At 40.9% G+C, this 14,744-nt stretch overlaps 1 protein-coding gene across 1 annotated transcript in view; it reads right to left on the bottom strand.

Moving 5' to 3' along the window:
* The window catches only part of DNAH6 (dynein axonemal heavy chain 6), a 174,978-nt gene that overhangs the window by 18,354 nt on the left and 141,880 nt on the right, over positions 1-14,744 (bottom strand). The window contains exons 62-68 of the mRNA XM_081157326.1: positions 14,328-14,463; positions 11,573-11,742; positions 9,502-9,692; positions 7,807-7,967; positions 4,788-4,876; positions 3,890-4,036; positions 2,037-2,175 (exon numbers count right to left, since the gene is read on the bottom strand). Of these exons, the coding sequence (XP_081013452.1) occupies positions 2,037-2,175; positions 3,890-4,036; positions 4,788-4,876; positions 7,807-7,967; positions 9,502-9,692; positions 11,573-11,742; positions 14,328-14,463 (1,033 nt within the window). The remainder of the gene's footprint in view (positions 1-2,036; positions 2,176-3,889; positions 4,037-4,787; positions 4,877-7,806; positions 7,968-9,501; positions 9,693-11,572; positions 11,743-14,327; positions 14,464-14,744) is intronic.

The raw sequence follows: 14,744 nt of genomic DNA, 5'->3' as shown, positions 1-14,744 counted from the left end.
ATAGTTTTAGCTCTCATATTTAGATATATCACTCATTTTGAATTTTGTGTATATGGTGTGAGATAAGGATCCAAGTTCATCCTTTTACAGATGGATATCTGATTATCCCAGAATCAGTTGTTAAAAGGCTATCCTCCTCCTACTGAATTGTTTTGGTACCTTTGTTAAAAATCAATTAACCATAAATATAAAGGGTTTATTTCTCGGTTCTCAGTTCTGTTGCATTGGTTCATATGTGTATTCTTATGCCAGTACCACACTGTCTTGATTATTGGAGCTTTGCAGAAGTTTTGAAATTGGGACACTAACTCTTCTGACTTTGTTCTGTGTTTTCAAGGTTGTTTTTGCTCTTTGGAGTCCTTAGGATTTCCATGCAAATGTTATCATCTGCTTGCCAATTTCTGCAAAAGTGCTAAGTAGGATTGCATTAAATGTATAGATGAGTCTGGGGAATGTTGCCATTTTAACAATATCATGTCTCTTAATTCATGAACATATCACGTCTCTCCATTTATTTAGGTCATCTTTAATACTTTGGGCAATACTTTTCAGTTTTCAGTGTACATGCCTGCACTTCTTTTAATTTTTTCGCTAGTATTACGTCTAGGGTTTTTCTTGTGTGTGTGTGAACTTCTTAGACTTTTCTATACACAAGATCATGTCATCTGCAAATAATGACAGGTTTACTTCTTCCATTCTAATCTGGACGACTTTTATTTCTTTTCCTTGTCTAACTTCCCTGGCTAGAACCTCCAACACAGTGTTGAATAGAAGTAGCGAGAGTAGATACATCTTGTCTTGTTCCTTTTTATCCTTTTAAAAACACAGTTTACTGCCCTGCCCGGGTGGCTCAATTGGTTAGTGTCGTCCTGATACGCCAAGGTTGCGGGTTCAATACCGGGTCAGGGCACGTACAAGAATTAACCAATGAATGCAGAAGTAAGTGGAACAACAAACCGATGTTCCTCTCTCTCTCGCTCTCAATAAAATAAAATAAATAAAATAAAATAATAAAATAAAATAAACCACCGTTCCTTCCATAGCAGTAGAGATTGACGTAACCTGAGAGGTCAAGGGTTCTAGGGGTGGGGGAAGGGAGACAAAAACTAGGACGTGGAAGATTCAGGGTAAGCAGAGCTGCTCACATCACCATCTTGTTCGGCAGTGTTGGCCCCACAGGAGGCCGGGGCATAAAGTCACCTCCCAGATTCCATGCCCACCCTCTCGCCCTTCTAGGTCCACCCTGAGGATAGGCCCTCATCCATTTTTATTATCTGTTGTTTTATTATCCGTTGTTTGAAGGTTTCATTTGCCTTTCAAGGCTCGAGGTCACCTGACGCCTCTCTGCTGTTTCACATGCCCCTTGCTCACCAGTGAAGACCACCCATTCCCATTCTGTTCCCTTCCAGAGCTCTCCCTTCCCCCGCTTCCCAGTGCAAATCTCTGCTTCATTATTCGGACCTACATGGTGCAAACTGGGTCTAATTTGGTCAGAAAGATCCCATGTGGCCATAATTAACAGTTGCTAAAACTTTTAATTCCTGAAATATTTTTCCCTTTCTCACAAGCACGCCTATGTTCAGATTCTTTTGAATTTAAGAGCACAGACTCCAGAGGCTAGATCGTCTGGGTTTAAACCTTGGTGTCACCACTTATAAACGGACGGTGTGCCTCAGGTTAGTTAAGTGTAAAATAGGTATATAATTTCTTTCCTCACCTTACAGGGTTGTTGTGAGGATTAAACCTGCTAATTAATGGGAAGTGCTTAAAATAATGCTTGGCATGTAGCAAGAGCAATATAAGTTTTTGCTATTCTTACTGGAGGAAACACCTGTCCCATTTTTCTATGTGTAAATATTGTTATGATACACTGGTCATGGTCTTATCGTCACAAAGGGAGTATCAGAAGTCACCACCACAACCCAACACTGAGGGGGCAGCCATCTCTGTATGGCCAGGTGGGTGTGAACCAGGTGGGTGTGAACCAGCTGCGTGAGGCTCACAGCTGGATGCCGTGGCCATGTGGGCCTACTGACCAGTAATATAAATCAGCGCATCCCAGGGAATCTTTCCTTCTTGACAGTAAAGGTTGAGGTTCAGTAAAGCGCATTCCCTGTCACTGTCGTTAAATTCATAGCAGATGTTCCAACCAAGAGGGCCAAACTTTTTTCTTTCCTGGAATGGAAAATAAAAACCGTCTTAAATAAAATTTATTAAAATTGATTTTGTGTAAAATATTGAAAATGAAAAGGTTCCTATTGAAGTCGGGCATCCTCATTCTGTGAAATCAGTTAATCATACAGTTTAACTTCAGCTGGGCTTTCAGTGTGGCTCCCACCAAACGAGGAGGCACCTGGTCTTCCAGTACCGGCCCCTCTCTAATATTTCTAAAAGAACAATTGATGTTACTGGAAATAGGACAGACCTGTCAAAGAACATTCGTTCTTCATGGTAAAAAAAAAAAATTTCTCCAACAAAATATGAAAAAAATCCCAACTAGTATCCTTTGGCTTAAAAGTACTGACACTAGCCCAGCCTCTGTGGCTCAGTGGTTGAGCATCAACCTAGGATCCAGGTGATCGGGGTTCGATTCCCGGTCAGGGCACATGCCCAGGTTTCGGGCTCCATCCCCAGCAGGGGTGTGCAGGAGGCAGCTGATCAATGACTCTCTCATCATTGATGTTTCTCTCTCTCTCTCCCTCTCCCTTCCTGTCTCTGAAATCAATAAAGATATATATAAAAAAAATACTGACACATCCCCATCCAGTGGAGAGAGCTCCCCCTACTGTTCTAGGGAGTGTGTCCATCACGCAGGCTCTTCAGTCATGCTGTGCTCTGCTGACTGCATACTGACTTCTCTACAGTGATGTCTTTTTTTCTTTTTTAGAACTGGTACAGAGAATTATAATCCTTGTTTCATGACTTCTCATAATGAAATCTTTCCCTCTGTCTGTTTTCTACCTATCCCACCTTAATTTCTTAATTCTAAACTGATGATTGATTATACCAGAGTATTGGTCCTATGTTCTCTTCTCTTGCTTTCATATTTTCTCTAAATTTTAAATCACTTCCTCATCTCAACTGCTTTTACTAGAACAAGGGCCTCATACCTGGAAACCCAATCCTCTTGGATCTTCTCCTGTAGGATCTTGTTTACTTATCCCATATCTTACATGCATAATCTTTTTTTTTCTATACTGGTATTTTTCTCTATAGACTACACATTTGAAAAGCAGTCAATCAGTCTAATCAAGATACCATCTAGAAATATAGATTTGAAGAGTCGGAATTCAAAGACAAGGCCACAGGATAAACGCCAGACCACAGCAGTGAGATTTGAACAGAAGGAAGGAGAAAGTATTGCTCATCTGAAGATCATCTTTCAGGGGACTTGGGACTCGAGTCACAGGGAGGAAGCTCTGAAGGTTGGCACAGCCACTCAAATAGGAACAAGTGAGAGTAAACTTATTGCAAGAAAAATGAGGGTTTAATGATATGTATGTGTCAAGAGGGAAGAACAAAAAGAATCCTGAAATTCTCCTTATAGGTGGGGGGCGGGGGAGCACTGATTTCAGAAATAAGAGTCTGGAGGGGAAGCAGATTTTGGGGAATGAGGCATAGCTGAGATCAGTTTTGTGCTTTGAGTCTGATCTGCCGTAATCATCCAGGTGATGGTGGTCTGAAGTCAGATCAGAATAGAGCTGGGAGGCAAGGCTGTGAGATACCGAGGCAAGGGGAGCACAGAGATCAGCAACTGAGTTAAAACTACTTGGGTTCAAACACAGAACAGGGCCTCATGATGCCATTCGTAAGCTTTCATTTAATTCTTACTTTTTATTTTCACAAAATACACTTTCTTGTTTCTATTAAGGAACAGAATTGAGTGTACCTGAACAATAGCATGGAAGAAACAAATGCCAAATATTATTTGTCTCCATTTTTGTCCAAGTATATTTTCTTCAAAATATGAAGGAGTCATTTCAGTAAATGCTCGTCTGATATTTGCACGTAAGCCTTTTGGAGGCTCGTTGGTTACCTGGATTTAGATGGAACATACGTAGCAGAGAGGGTGATTTAACAGATTTGCGTTATTTCTGAATAACACATGTGGACCGAAGCCACTGAGAAAATGTAGATAACCAATGCCCACAGGGTATCCTGGCACCTCCATGCCTGCTCTGTAACTTGCTCAGGCTCTGTCCTGGGAGAACAAGGCCTGGTAGGGTCCTCATACCTACAGTGGGTAAACCACCTGCACAAGGACCTCAGACACTTCCATTTGGTGTCCGTTTTTCTAAACAAGGCCTTTTGCATTGGATTTTCTGGTCATCCCAACACATGGCATCATCCCACACTTTGCCTTGATGACGTGGGGCAGGGAAGGAAGAGGGATCCCTTCTGAACACCCCTGTGTGAACATCCTCAGATGGTGCTCACATATTGGAAACCCAGCAGCCTGAAGGTCTTCCTGCGTCTCAAATGCTGAAACATTCCTTTAACTCTGGGAAGGATCCTGTTCTCATCACTCTGCATCCTTGACAGTTTTTGATCGAGGGGAAGGGGGAAGAGTTGAATGACCAGCAGGACAAGGGCACAGGATGGGCAGTGGCTTAGGAAACTGTTTCCCTGCTGGCTATCCAGGGAAGAGAGACTGACTCCCCCCTCCCTCCCCCCTGGGCCGCAAGACGCGGACACAGCCCTGCTCGGGGCCTGAGCTCCCTGGACCCACTGGGCGAACACTCTGAGGCCAGTCACTTCACGTCACTCCAACCACGTGCACACGTTACCTTGACAGAGTTTTGAAGAACTGTAACAGGAAATGTGCTACTAGGCATGGAACTTAAAAACAGTCGAAAACTGTCCTTGATAGCAATATCTGTTCAAAACAAAGACAAAACAATAAAAAGGGAAATGCTTAACTCTTAGTGACACTTTTCTATAAGCAGTTATTATTACAGGGTAGCAAAAGACTGCTGTAAGCCCTGTTTAAAGAGTCGTTAATCTTTTTTAAGTGTGTTGTAAAATGTTCTGAGGGAATCTTTACAGAAATCTTCATACAGGAGGGTCTGGCAGTCTAGACACTGGCACATTTGAGTAAAGAAATGAGAGACGTGTTAATTTTCAATACTTGGAGGAGATGTTAAGGGCCTTCCCTCTGAAATGGAGAAAAATTTCAGTTGAAAAAGAAGACAGTGACTGCCAGTGCGTTTACGCTCATGAAGTTTTTTTCTTAACCATTCAATTAAAGGCGAATTGCATAAAAGAGGTCAGGAAGCCTATGGAGAAGAAGGGGACTTCTCCCTTCTGCAGAGAAGGTGCAGAGGGAACCAAGGGAGCAGGGAAATGGAGAGACCTCAAGCAGAACATCAAGAGGTTAAGCCAATACACTTTCCGAGCTGAGGACTGAGAATCTAAGAAAGAATGTGCTCCATTCTAAGTTAAAAAGGACAAAGCAATGTTGGGAAAATCACCATTTGCATCACAGGAAGATGCAGGAATCATCCAAAGGTGACTTTCTCGGTACTGATTTTTAAGTGCATTTATGGTGTTCCTCCAACACGCCAGGCTGGCTCCCTCCCTGGGCCTCTGCACTACCTGTTCCTTCTGCCCAGAATGTTTTTCCTTTGACTCCCTCACTTTCTTCAAGTCTTGATCAAGTGACACCTTCTCAAAGAGGTCTTCCCGGACCACACCACTTAAAATTGCTATCCACCCTTCTTCCCTACCCACATTCCATCCTGACCTTTCTGATTTTCCTTACTCTCCTTTTAATGTTTTCCAAAGCACTGGCCATATTCTGTTTTACCATATAAATTACTTACATTTGGTTTATTTATTGTCTGTCTCCCCTCACTAGAATATAAGCTTGAGGAGAGCAGGTATCTGGGGTTGTTTTGTTCACTGACATACCCTAAGCATTCAAAACAGTGCATGGTGCATAGTACGTTCTCAAGTTTTATTGAATGAATGACTGCAGATCAAGGTTGAATTTATGTTTCTCTGAGTTAAATTAATGAGCTACTTTAAATAGCCAAAATTAAAAGTTAGCACTAGTACAACTCTAGAGCAACACTAAAATTACTTGCACGTAGAAACTATTAGGCATAGAAGTCAAACATCAACCGAAGTCTTAGGGCTAAAGATTTCACTAACCAAAAAACCCGAAGAATAAAAAAAGGCCAGGTTTAGAGAAGTGTTTTCTACTTTTTTCCATACTTTTTCTTATAATTGCTAAAGCATCAAGAATCTTAATTTTCACAGACATCATAGAAGTTTAGAGCTGGAATGGAACTTTAGAAATCATCTTAGCATGGGACTTCTAGCAATGATACAATGCAATCATTTTATAGCTGGGGAAACTGAGGCCCAGAGTGGGGATGTAATATGCACAGTCAGGAAGTGGTGGGGGTAGAGCTCTACTTGGGTCTTAAAATTTCATGTCCAGAGTTTCTGTTTCTTTTTTTCGTTCACTTTTTCTTTTCAGCTTATCACCCAAATGTATTTTATTTTATACTAATTCAAGTTAAACATCGGAACTCAAATTGTTAATAAATGACCATAACAAGGGCCAGAGGAGGATTTTTCTATTCACTTAAGTGTTAGTGAGATGCAATCACTTAAAACCCACTAAGGATTTCTGGCTTCCACAGCCCCCCAGCTTCCTTGACGAACTGGTACATGCTCTTGTACGGCTCACAGGCAAGCTGAACACGTCTCTGCATTCTGAAGGCTCATGCAGTAACACTGCAGCAAACTGCCTTTTCGATGCCTTCCCTGGCATTTTTTCTTAATGATAACCCTAATCATTGGGATCCCTAAATCATAAGGAAGACATTCTTGTCATTTTTCTTTAATCATTTAAATGGAAATAAGCCACAGGACTATCTGGAATAAGGCCATCTCTTATTTGCACTGCAAGAGTGGAAAGAGTGGAGACTCTGGACGGTAGATGCGAATGACTCTTCAGCCTTGTTAGAAGCAGCCTGCAGGAGGCAGGGCAGGGGAACCAGGCAGCCAGGGGCCTTCAGGGGAAGGCGGAGAAGCCCTGGCTATCGCCTGGTAACCACCGCAGGCTGGCCACTCTGAGGGAGCAGCTCTTCTCCTTAATGGGCAGCATGAAGTCAAGTCCCTTCTAAGAGCAGCTGCACAGCTCTCACCTTTCCAGGGAGCTTTCTGTGGTCGAGACACACAAAAAGACCCCAGGGGAGGGCTCTGGATACTTTAGGTCGGTGGTTCTCTCCCATGGCCTCCTGGCAGAGTGCCGAAGCAGGGCCCACCCTGTTTATTACCATTCCTAAGGTTTCAATTATTTTTATACTAACGCTTTAAAATGAGTAGATTCTAACTCCACTTCGTATCTCTTCGCAGCCCATTATACATTCTTAAGTGGGAAAGAAGGTGGTGATACTGTAGTTAGGATACAAAGCGGTAAAATGCTACTCTAAGGGAACTGGTGGTAATCTCAACTCTGTTTAACTTCTCTCCTTCTATAGTGAAAGATTTAATTTCCTGCTTTGTCCTAAATTCATTTTTCTGTTTCTTTTTATCATGCCTATATGTCACCTATTTTGAATTTGAATGGCTTCCCACAGATGGCAACCTGAAACAGAAGTGTTCCAGGGGTTAATACTCTCAACTTGGAGTCTGAAGACCTTTTTTCATATCTGGATTGTGTGACTTAACTAATGCTCTCAAATCTCTCCTCTTTAATATGGGGAAACAACAAAAAATTATTATAAGGAATTGATTCAACAAGAAAGGCTACATAAAATGGTATATTATGCAAATGATGTGTGTTCAACATACTTGGATCTGTGAAGGTTTTAATTAGCTCTTCCATCGCCAGCATCCAAGAAACAGCAAGATGGCAGTTTTGCAAAAACACCCAGTTTCCCGATTTCATAGCATCTTTGATCATCCTTTCAGCGATGGGCCCTTGTCCTTGCCCCAGTGAAATTGACTGCAGCCTGAATTGAACAACAACAATGCTGTTTTTTAAGCAATGAAATTATTAAGACATTGAAATACAGTAGACTCTTGCCTAGAATAAGCACACATTTAAAATCCTCATTCTGACCCTAGCCGGTTTGTCTCAGTGGCCTCGGCCCTTGGACTGGAGGGTCTCGGGTTCGATTCGGTCAAGGGCACATTCCTGCATTGCAGGCTTGATCTGGGAGGCAGCCAATCGATGTTTCTCTCTCTCCCCCTTCCACTCTCTCTGAAAAGCAATGGGAAAAATATCCTCAGGTGAGGATTTAAAAAAAAATTATAAATGCTCATTCTGATAGATGTACAAGTATGTGTTTTTAAAAAAATACAACACTTTTACTATAACACATATAGAAAAGTGCAAAGAACAAATATACAGCTCTACGAATTATCGCAAATGAACATCTGTGGTTGAGAAGAAAACTTTGCCAACACCCCAGAGACATCTCTCCTGTGCCCCTTTCTATTCCATCATTTCCCTTCCTTCTTCCCAAAGGCAAGTGCTATCCTGACTTCCAACCTGATAGGTCAATTTTTAAAAGCTTAAAAAAAGAATCGAAGGCTACCATATCTATGGAAAAAGTACACAAATCATTAATGCAGGGCTTAATGAATTCTCCCAAGGTGAATATACACATGTACCGCCACTGAGGGCAAAATAGAGGCCATCACCATCGCCCTCCCAGTCAGGAGCCTTCTTCACTCTCAAAGGCAATTTTGAATTCTAACACTATAGGTCAGTCTTGCCTGTTTTTGAATTTTATATAAGTGGAGTCATATAGTTCATTTATTTTTATTTGGTCTATTTCAATCAACATTTTTTTTTTTAGGTTAATTCATGTTATTGTGTGTCACTGTGTTCATTCATTTTTATTACAATTTATTTATCCATTCCGCTCTTGATGGTCATTTGGATTGTTTATGGTTCTTGGCTATTACATACAATGCTTCAACAAACACTCTTGTACATGTCTTTGGGTACACGTGTGTGTTCTATTTTGTTGTGTATATTCCTAGGAGTGGAACTGCTGGTTGGACAGAGTTTGTGTATGTTTAAATTTTTTATAATATCAAACTGTTTTCCAAAGGGAGGCCACCATTCCACACTTCTCCCAGCAGCAGATGAGAGCACTCGTCTCGCCATGTCCTTGCTTACACCTCATTAATGTGTAGTGGTATCTCACTGAGGTTTTAAATTGTTTTCCATGAATGCATGTTGAATTTCAACAAATACTTTTTCTGCATCTTTTGAAATAGTTTTCTTACTTACTTAAAGGGGTTTTCTCCTTTAACCTTTGAATGTGGTGAATTACATTAATTTATTTTCAAAATTTTAACCATCCTTGCATTGCTAGAATAAACCCAGCACTATGGGAGGGTTTATTTTATTTTATTGTTGACTCTATTACAGATGTTATGCAGGAATTCATGCTCCACAGAGGGAACAAAGAGGGAAAATTTTATCAAGGAGATGCTCATAGGAGTTGTTAAAACCGCACAATGTGACCTTACCGTTCTGAATACCCGCTGTCCCGGGCAAACCTCTGAAATGCGCCCATGGGATCTGAGCCCGTGCTTAAGATAAATATCAGGGGAGTGTTGCATGACATGTCTTGATATAGAGTAGGCAGGTCCATAGGTGGTGTCTCTATAAAGCGTTTTCCAAGATTTTCTATTACAAAGTCTGTAAGAGCGAAAACCACCTGAAAGATGAAAAGAAAAACATTAAAAAAAATGAGTTGGTTGAGTATCCTTCATAATTTTACCCTGTTTCCCCTTCAGCTTCTCAGAGGTTGGTGCCCTGCCCTTTGAACTCATTTTTTCTTGATCAGGTATATTTCTCCTATGGATCAATTTGGTGAAACTGGACACGGCGCAACTGCTGACAGCCGTGGTTGTCCTGACTTCACTGAGCAGGATGAACTATTGGAGGGGAGGAAAGCGCCCCATCGTTCCGTCTATCTATAACCCTGCTGTTTCCCCAGCCTGCCTCCGTTGGTTCTCTCCCTCCTGCATTCTCCTGGACTGTTCTGTCAGTCCTTCCACTGTCTCTCTGCATTACTGATCTCTCCCTCTCTCCGTCATCTCCCTACCATCTCCTGTTCTCAAAACCCAAACGAGAGCCTTCCCTTGACTGTAGTCCCCTCCCAGCTGCTATTTCATTTCACTGCTCTTCATTCACAAGCCAGCTTCTCAGAAGAACTGACTCCATACATCGTCTCACCACCTTTCTCTCTTTCACTCATCAGCGTCTTCTGACCTCTCTTGGGAGCCAGCCTCAGGCCTGATGATCGCGCCCCTGCCTGGCCATTTCCTACACCAGTGTGTTTCCTTCGCTGCTCTCGCCCTCGCCGACGTGCCCCTTTTCTGCCCTTGCAGACCATGTCTCTCCGTAGCCCATATGGAGCCTTTGTTTGAGACAGAAAGAGGTGTCCCTTTTCAAGATACTTGTGCCAGAAAACTGTCATGGTAAGTATACAAAGCTAACCTACCATATCTTCGATGTGAATGGCTGCCTTAAAGGCGGTGCAGGGCACATCCTTCACAGCTGTAGGCAGTGGCCGGGCTTTAATGCTAGCCCTCCATTAGGTGTTGGCAGCACCCTGTCCAAACGTCTTACCATGTTTTTGTTGTTGTTTGGGTGGGGAGAAGGTGGGACATCCCAACCCGGTTCAGGGCTAAGGGTTTGGATGGCACCCCAATGTGGCCACACTGGGAAAATATGTTCACAGGCTTGCCCACTTCAGTGAGGCTATATTGTGGTGCTGACTGTAAGGTAGCAAGGTCCAGAAGGGACAGGCCCTGAGACAGGGCCGAGGGTCTGGAACTTTGTTCTAGCTGTGTCACTGTGTGATTAAGTATAATTCCAGCATTAACTTCTTTATTATTTTTATTTAAAATGTTTTCAATGATATGAGCTATTTGCTTTTTACTTTGACAAAAAAAGTGCTCATAGAGTTTACAGTAAATGACAACAGGGTGAAGCACCAGTAGCTTGCTCCTTGGGGCTACTATGTAAATATAAAAGTGGTAATACACTCATGAAATGCTTTTGAATTTAAATAGTTAGAGAAATCTAGGTTTCCAATGGCTTTATTAATGAAAGATCACAAACTATTTGGTTACATGTGCAATTTCTCATGTGTATGAACTGATTTTCTCTACGAAATGTTTTAAATATGTAGAAAATAAGTTTGCATAAAACACACACTTGGTTAGGCTCTACTCTACATAATGTATACCCAGCAATACATATATCCAAGAATATGGTCAAGTACATAGAATACAGAAAGGAGATGCATGGGGTAAAGCAATAGAGCCCAGGTCTCCTGCGGAATTAGCACGCAGTTTCCTGTCTTTGGATTTGCCATAGTGCTATTTGTCTCTCCAGTGGTCCATAAAGTTCATGATTCCCAGGTGGAGGAAGAGGCAATAACGGGTGAATGTGTCTGCACACCAGCCCATGAATGTGTGTCTCACCACCATGGCTAGCAGATAAAACTAATCTATTCATGGATCATAACTAGATGGTGAGCTTTAGTGAAAGTTATAACATAGTCTTTTAGTTAAAAAAATAACTTACCTTTTCTTCTTTACAACATTTAATAAGGATTAGTTTATGGAAAGAGCTTAAATTTGAAAGCCACGAATCCTGGCTTGCGGCCTCGACTTCCTCTGTCGTGAATTCCATTTCTTCCTTCATTTTGGTATATGCTTCCAATTCTTGTGGGTTAATGTAAGTCTCAAAAGATCCTGGAAACATAATTTAAAAAGATGCCTTAATTAGAGTTGTTTTGACTTTGAAATTAAGTAAATATATTTGGTAATTTAAGAAATCTCCATATTTACTATCAAAGTTTTCTATAAATGTAAATATACTAATCTCCCCCTCCTCAGCCTAATTAAAGAGCAAAGAATTTAAAACTGGATCAGAAAAAATTCAACAGAAAACCACAGAAGTAAGTCCAAACAGATCAGGGTTTCCTAGCCTTATCTCTACTGACATTTTGGGCCAAGTGGTTAGTTATTGTGGAGGGTTATTTTGAGCCTTGTAGAATGTTTAGCCACATCTCTGATCTCTAGCCACTAGATGTCAACTAAAAATGCCCTCAGACATTGCCTAATATCCCTTGGGGGACAAAATCTTCGCCGGTTGAGAGCCTCTGAAATAGATCAATAACCATAGTAAATATAATTGCATTAAAACTTGTTTGTTAAAAAAGAGACTATCACACTGTTTAAAGCAACTAAATCCCACTAAAGATACACCAAAACCATGACAATGATACAAGAGTTGAAAATGAAGAGTGTAGAATATAGAGGGGGGACACTAACCGAGAGGAACCTGATGCAATAATGTTAACATTAAAAAATATATTTTAAAACAAAAAAGCACTTTTTAGAATAAAGAGGAATATTATTTAATAAAAAAGGAACAATTTACTGGGAAGATGATAACCCTAAACCCATTTATACTTAACAGCATGGTTTCACAAAATACAATGGGGAAAATTCCAGAATCACAAAGAGGAATTGTTAATCACCGTGGCATATCTTAATCTATCTCTCTTAGAAACGGACAGATCAAGTATAAAAAACATTAATAAAATAAACACAATAAGTCTTGATAGACCTTGAGGACATTATGCTATGTGAAATAAGTCAGCCAGAGATAGACAAATACTCTAAGATCTCACTTACATATGGAATCCAAAAAACCCCAAACCAAAATAACCACCCCCGCCTCCCAAGCTCACAGATACAGAAAGCAGATTGGTAGCTGGCAGAGGAGGGGGTGCATGAGTGGGCAAAATGGGTCAAGGGAGTCAAAAGGTACAAACTTCCAGTTATAAAATAAATAAGTCCTGGGGATATAATGTACAGAATGGTGACTATGGCTAATTATATTGTATTGCATATTTTAAAGTTGTTAAAAGAGTAAATCTCAAAAGTTCTCATCGCACAAAAAGATTCTGTAGCTATGCATTGTGATAGATGTTAACTAAACTTATAGAGTCTTGCACCCAAGAAATGTCGCATATGGAACAGTTTCCAAAAAGTCTAAATAATTTACAAAAAATCAGTGTTATGCAGACTCTGAATATAATTTCTATAATATAATTCAATTATTAATAAAAAGATTATCCCCAAATAACTTAAATGCTTTCGAATTTAAAAGTGTACTTTTAGAATTGAAAAGGCTGCATGTTAAAAGTTGTGGGGAAAATTAATATAGAACGTTATAATCAGAGCAGTCATTACCTCTGGGGAAAAGGGTAGGCGTCCTGTGAAGGAGCATCAGGGGATCCTGGGAGGCTGGGACTGTTGAAGCTCTTTATTTTTGGGTAGTGGCTCATAAGTATAGTCAGTTTTTGAGAATTAATCCAGTTGTACAATGTTGATTTTGTGCATTTTTCTACATACATGTATGTTATCCTTCAATAAAAAAGGTTTCAAAAAAACTATAGGATGTAGCTAAAGCAATACTTAGCAGTAAATGTATATACCCCTAAAATAGGTATGTTGGGTTAACAGATGTTGGTCATACTCTGTTAACCCTGATTGTGAAAGGGGGGGAGGGCACCTAATAGGAATAGGACCATAGTTTAATGATTGTTCACCTTACTAACTATAGATAAGAAGTTTTCCTGCAGATCCTGGGAAACTTGAGGATGTACCACAAGAAGAAAAACAGAGCTGTAAAAAGATGAGACACCTTGGGGCCTAGATGGGTCCATTGCTCAGAAAAGAAAATGCATTTTGAGAACAGACAAAGGACAGGATGTGCTTTGATTTGGTTGCTGTGCCTGAACTCCTCTCCAGGAGTTTATCTCAGGAATGCAAACCATTCACAGGTCCTAGGGCCTGGTGGAACTGAGTTTTAACACCAATGAAAATAACCTTGTTATCAGATTTCAAGACCTTGGAAGGAGACACAAGGACCACAGACCCTGCAGCCATCCTCCCCTTCTCCCCCCGCATGTAGCCCTATATAACCAGCCAGGGAAGGGCAGAGCAGGTCTTATGTGGACAAATCCCACTGCTCTCCCATTTGCCGGCAATAATGGAGCGAATGCTCATATTTGGTTCAACCTTGTCTCTGCTTCACAGTCAGCCCAGACCCATCGTGTCCAGTTTTAGGTATAACAGTGAACATGAAATATTGAAAATTCATGGGATAAGCACTGAAACTCAAGAACTTGGGAAAATGAGAAATCCATAATTTCTTAGCAATGAAGAAATTTCCTAGTGAAAATACTGATATTGCAGAAAAGGTTAAAGGAGACATTAAAGTTAGGATTGATGAGCCTGTTTACAACCCCCTTTTGCCATATTACCTAAACGTATGGAAATAGGATATAACAATAGATATCGTGTAAGTCTCTTGAAAACTGGAAACGATTCTTCTAAGTCACAGCACGCGAACCACATGGGAGTAAGCAGCCAGGGAACATCAGGCTTCGGTGGGCGTTCCTATGATAAGACAGAAAGAAAATGAGTAGTAATTCACAAAGACAATCACAAAACATGCTTTCACCTCGTTTAAGTGAAAAATTAAGCTCTAATAGCATGTTAAACACAACCATTTACCTAAGACAAGTAATACGAAATGAAGAAATAGAAATGCTGTAGACCTTCCCATAGAAGTACAGTTGCCGAAAGCCTTCAGGTTGACATTGCAGAAGGCAGCTGATCTGGTGAAGGGTTAACATTAAACCTGTTAAGTAGTTCCAGCCCGTTCTCCAACACTCCAC

This window comes from Miniopterus schreibersii (genome assembly GCF_964146895.1).
Source record: "Miniopterus schreibersii genome assembly, chromosome: 13".
NCBI lineage: Eukaryota > Metazoa > Chordata > Mammalia > Chiroptera > Miniopteridae > Miniopterus > Miniopterus schreibersii.
Note: the sequence above shows the minus strand (reverse complement) of the source record. Positions and strands in the feature narration are given on the sequence as shown.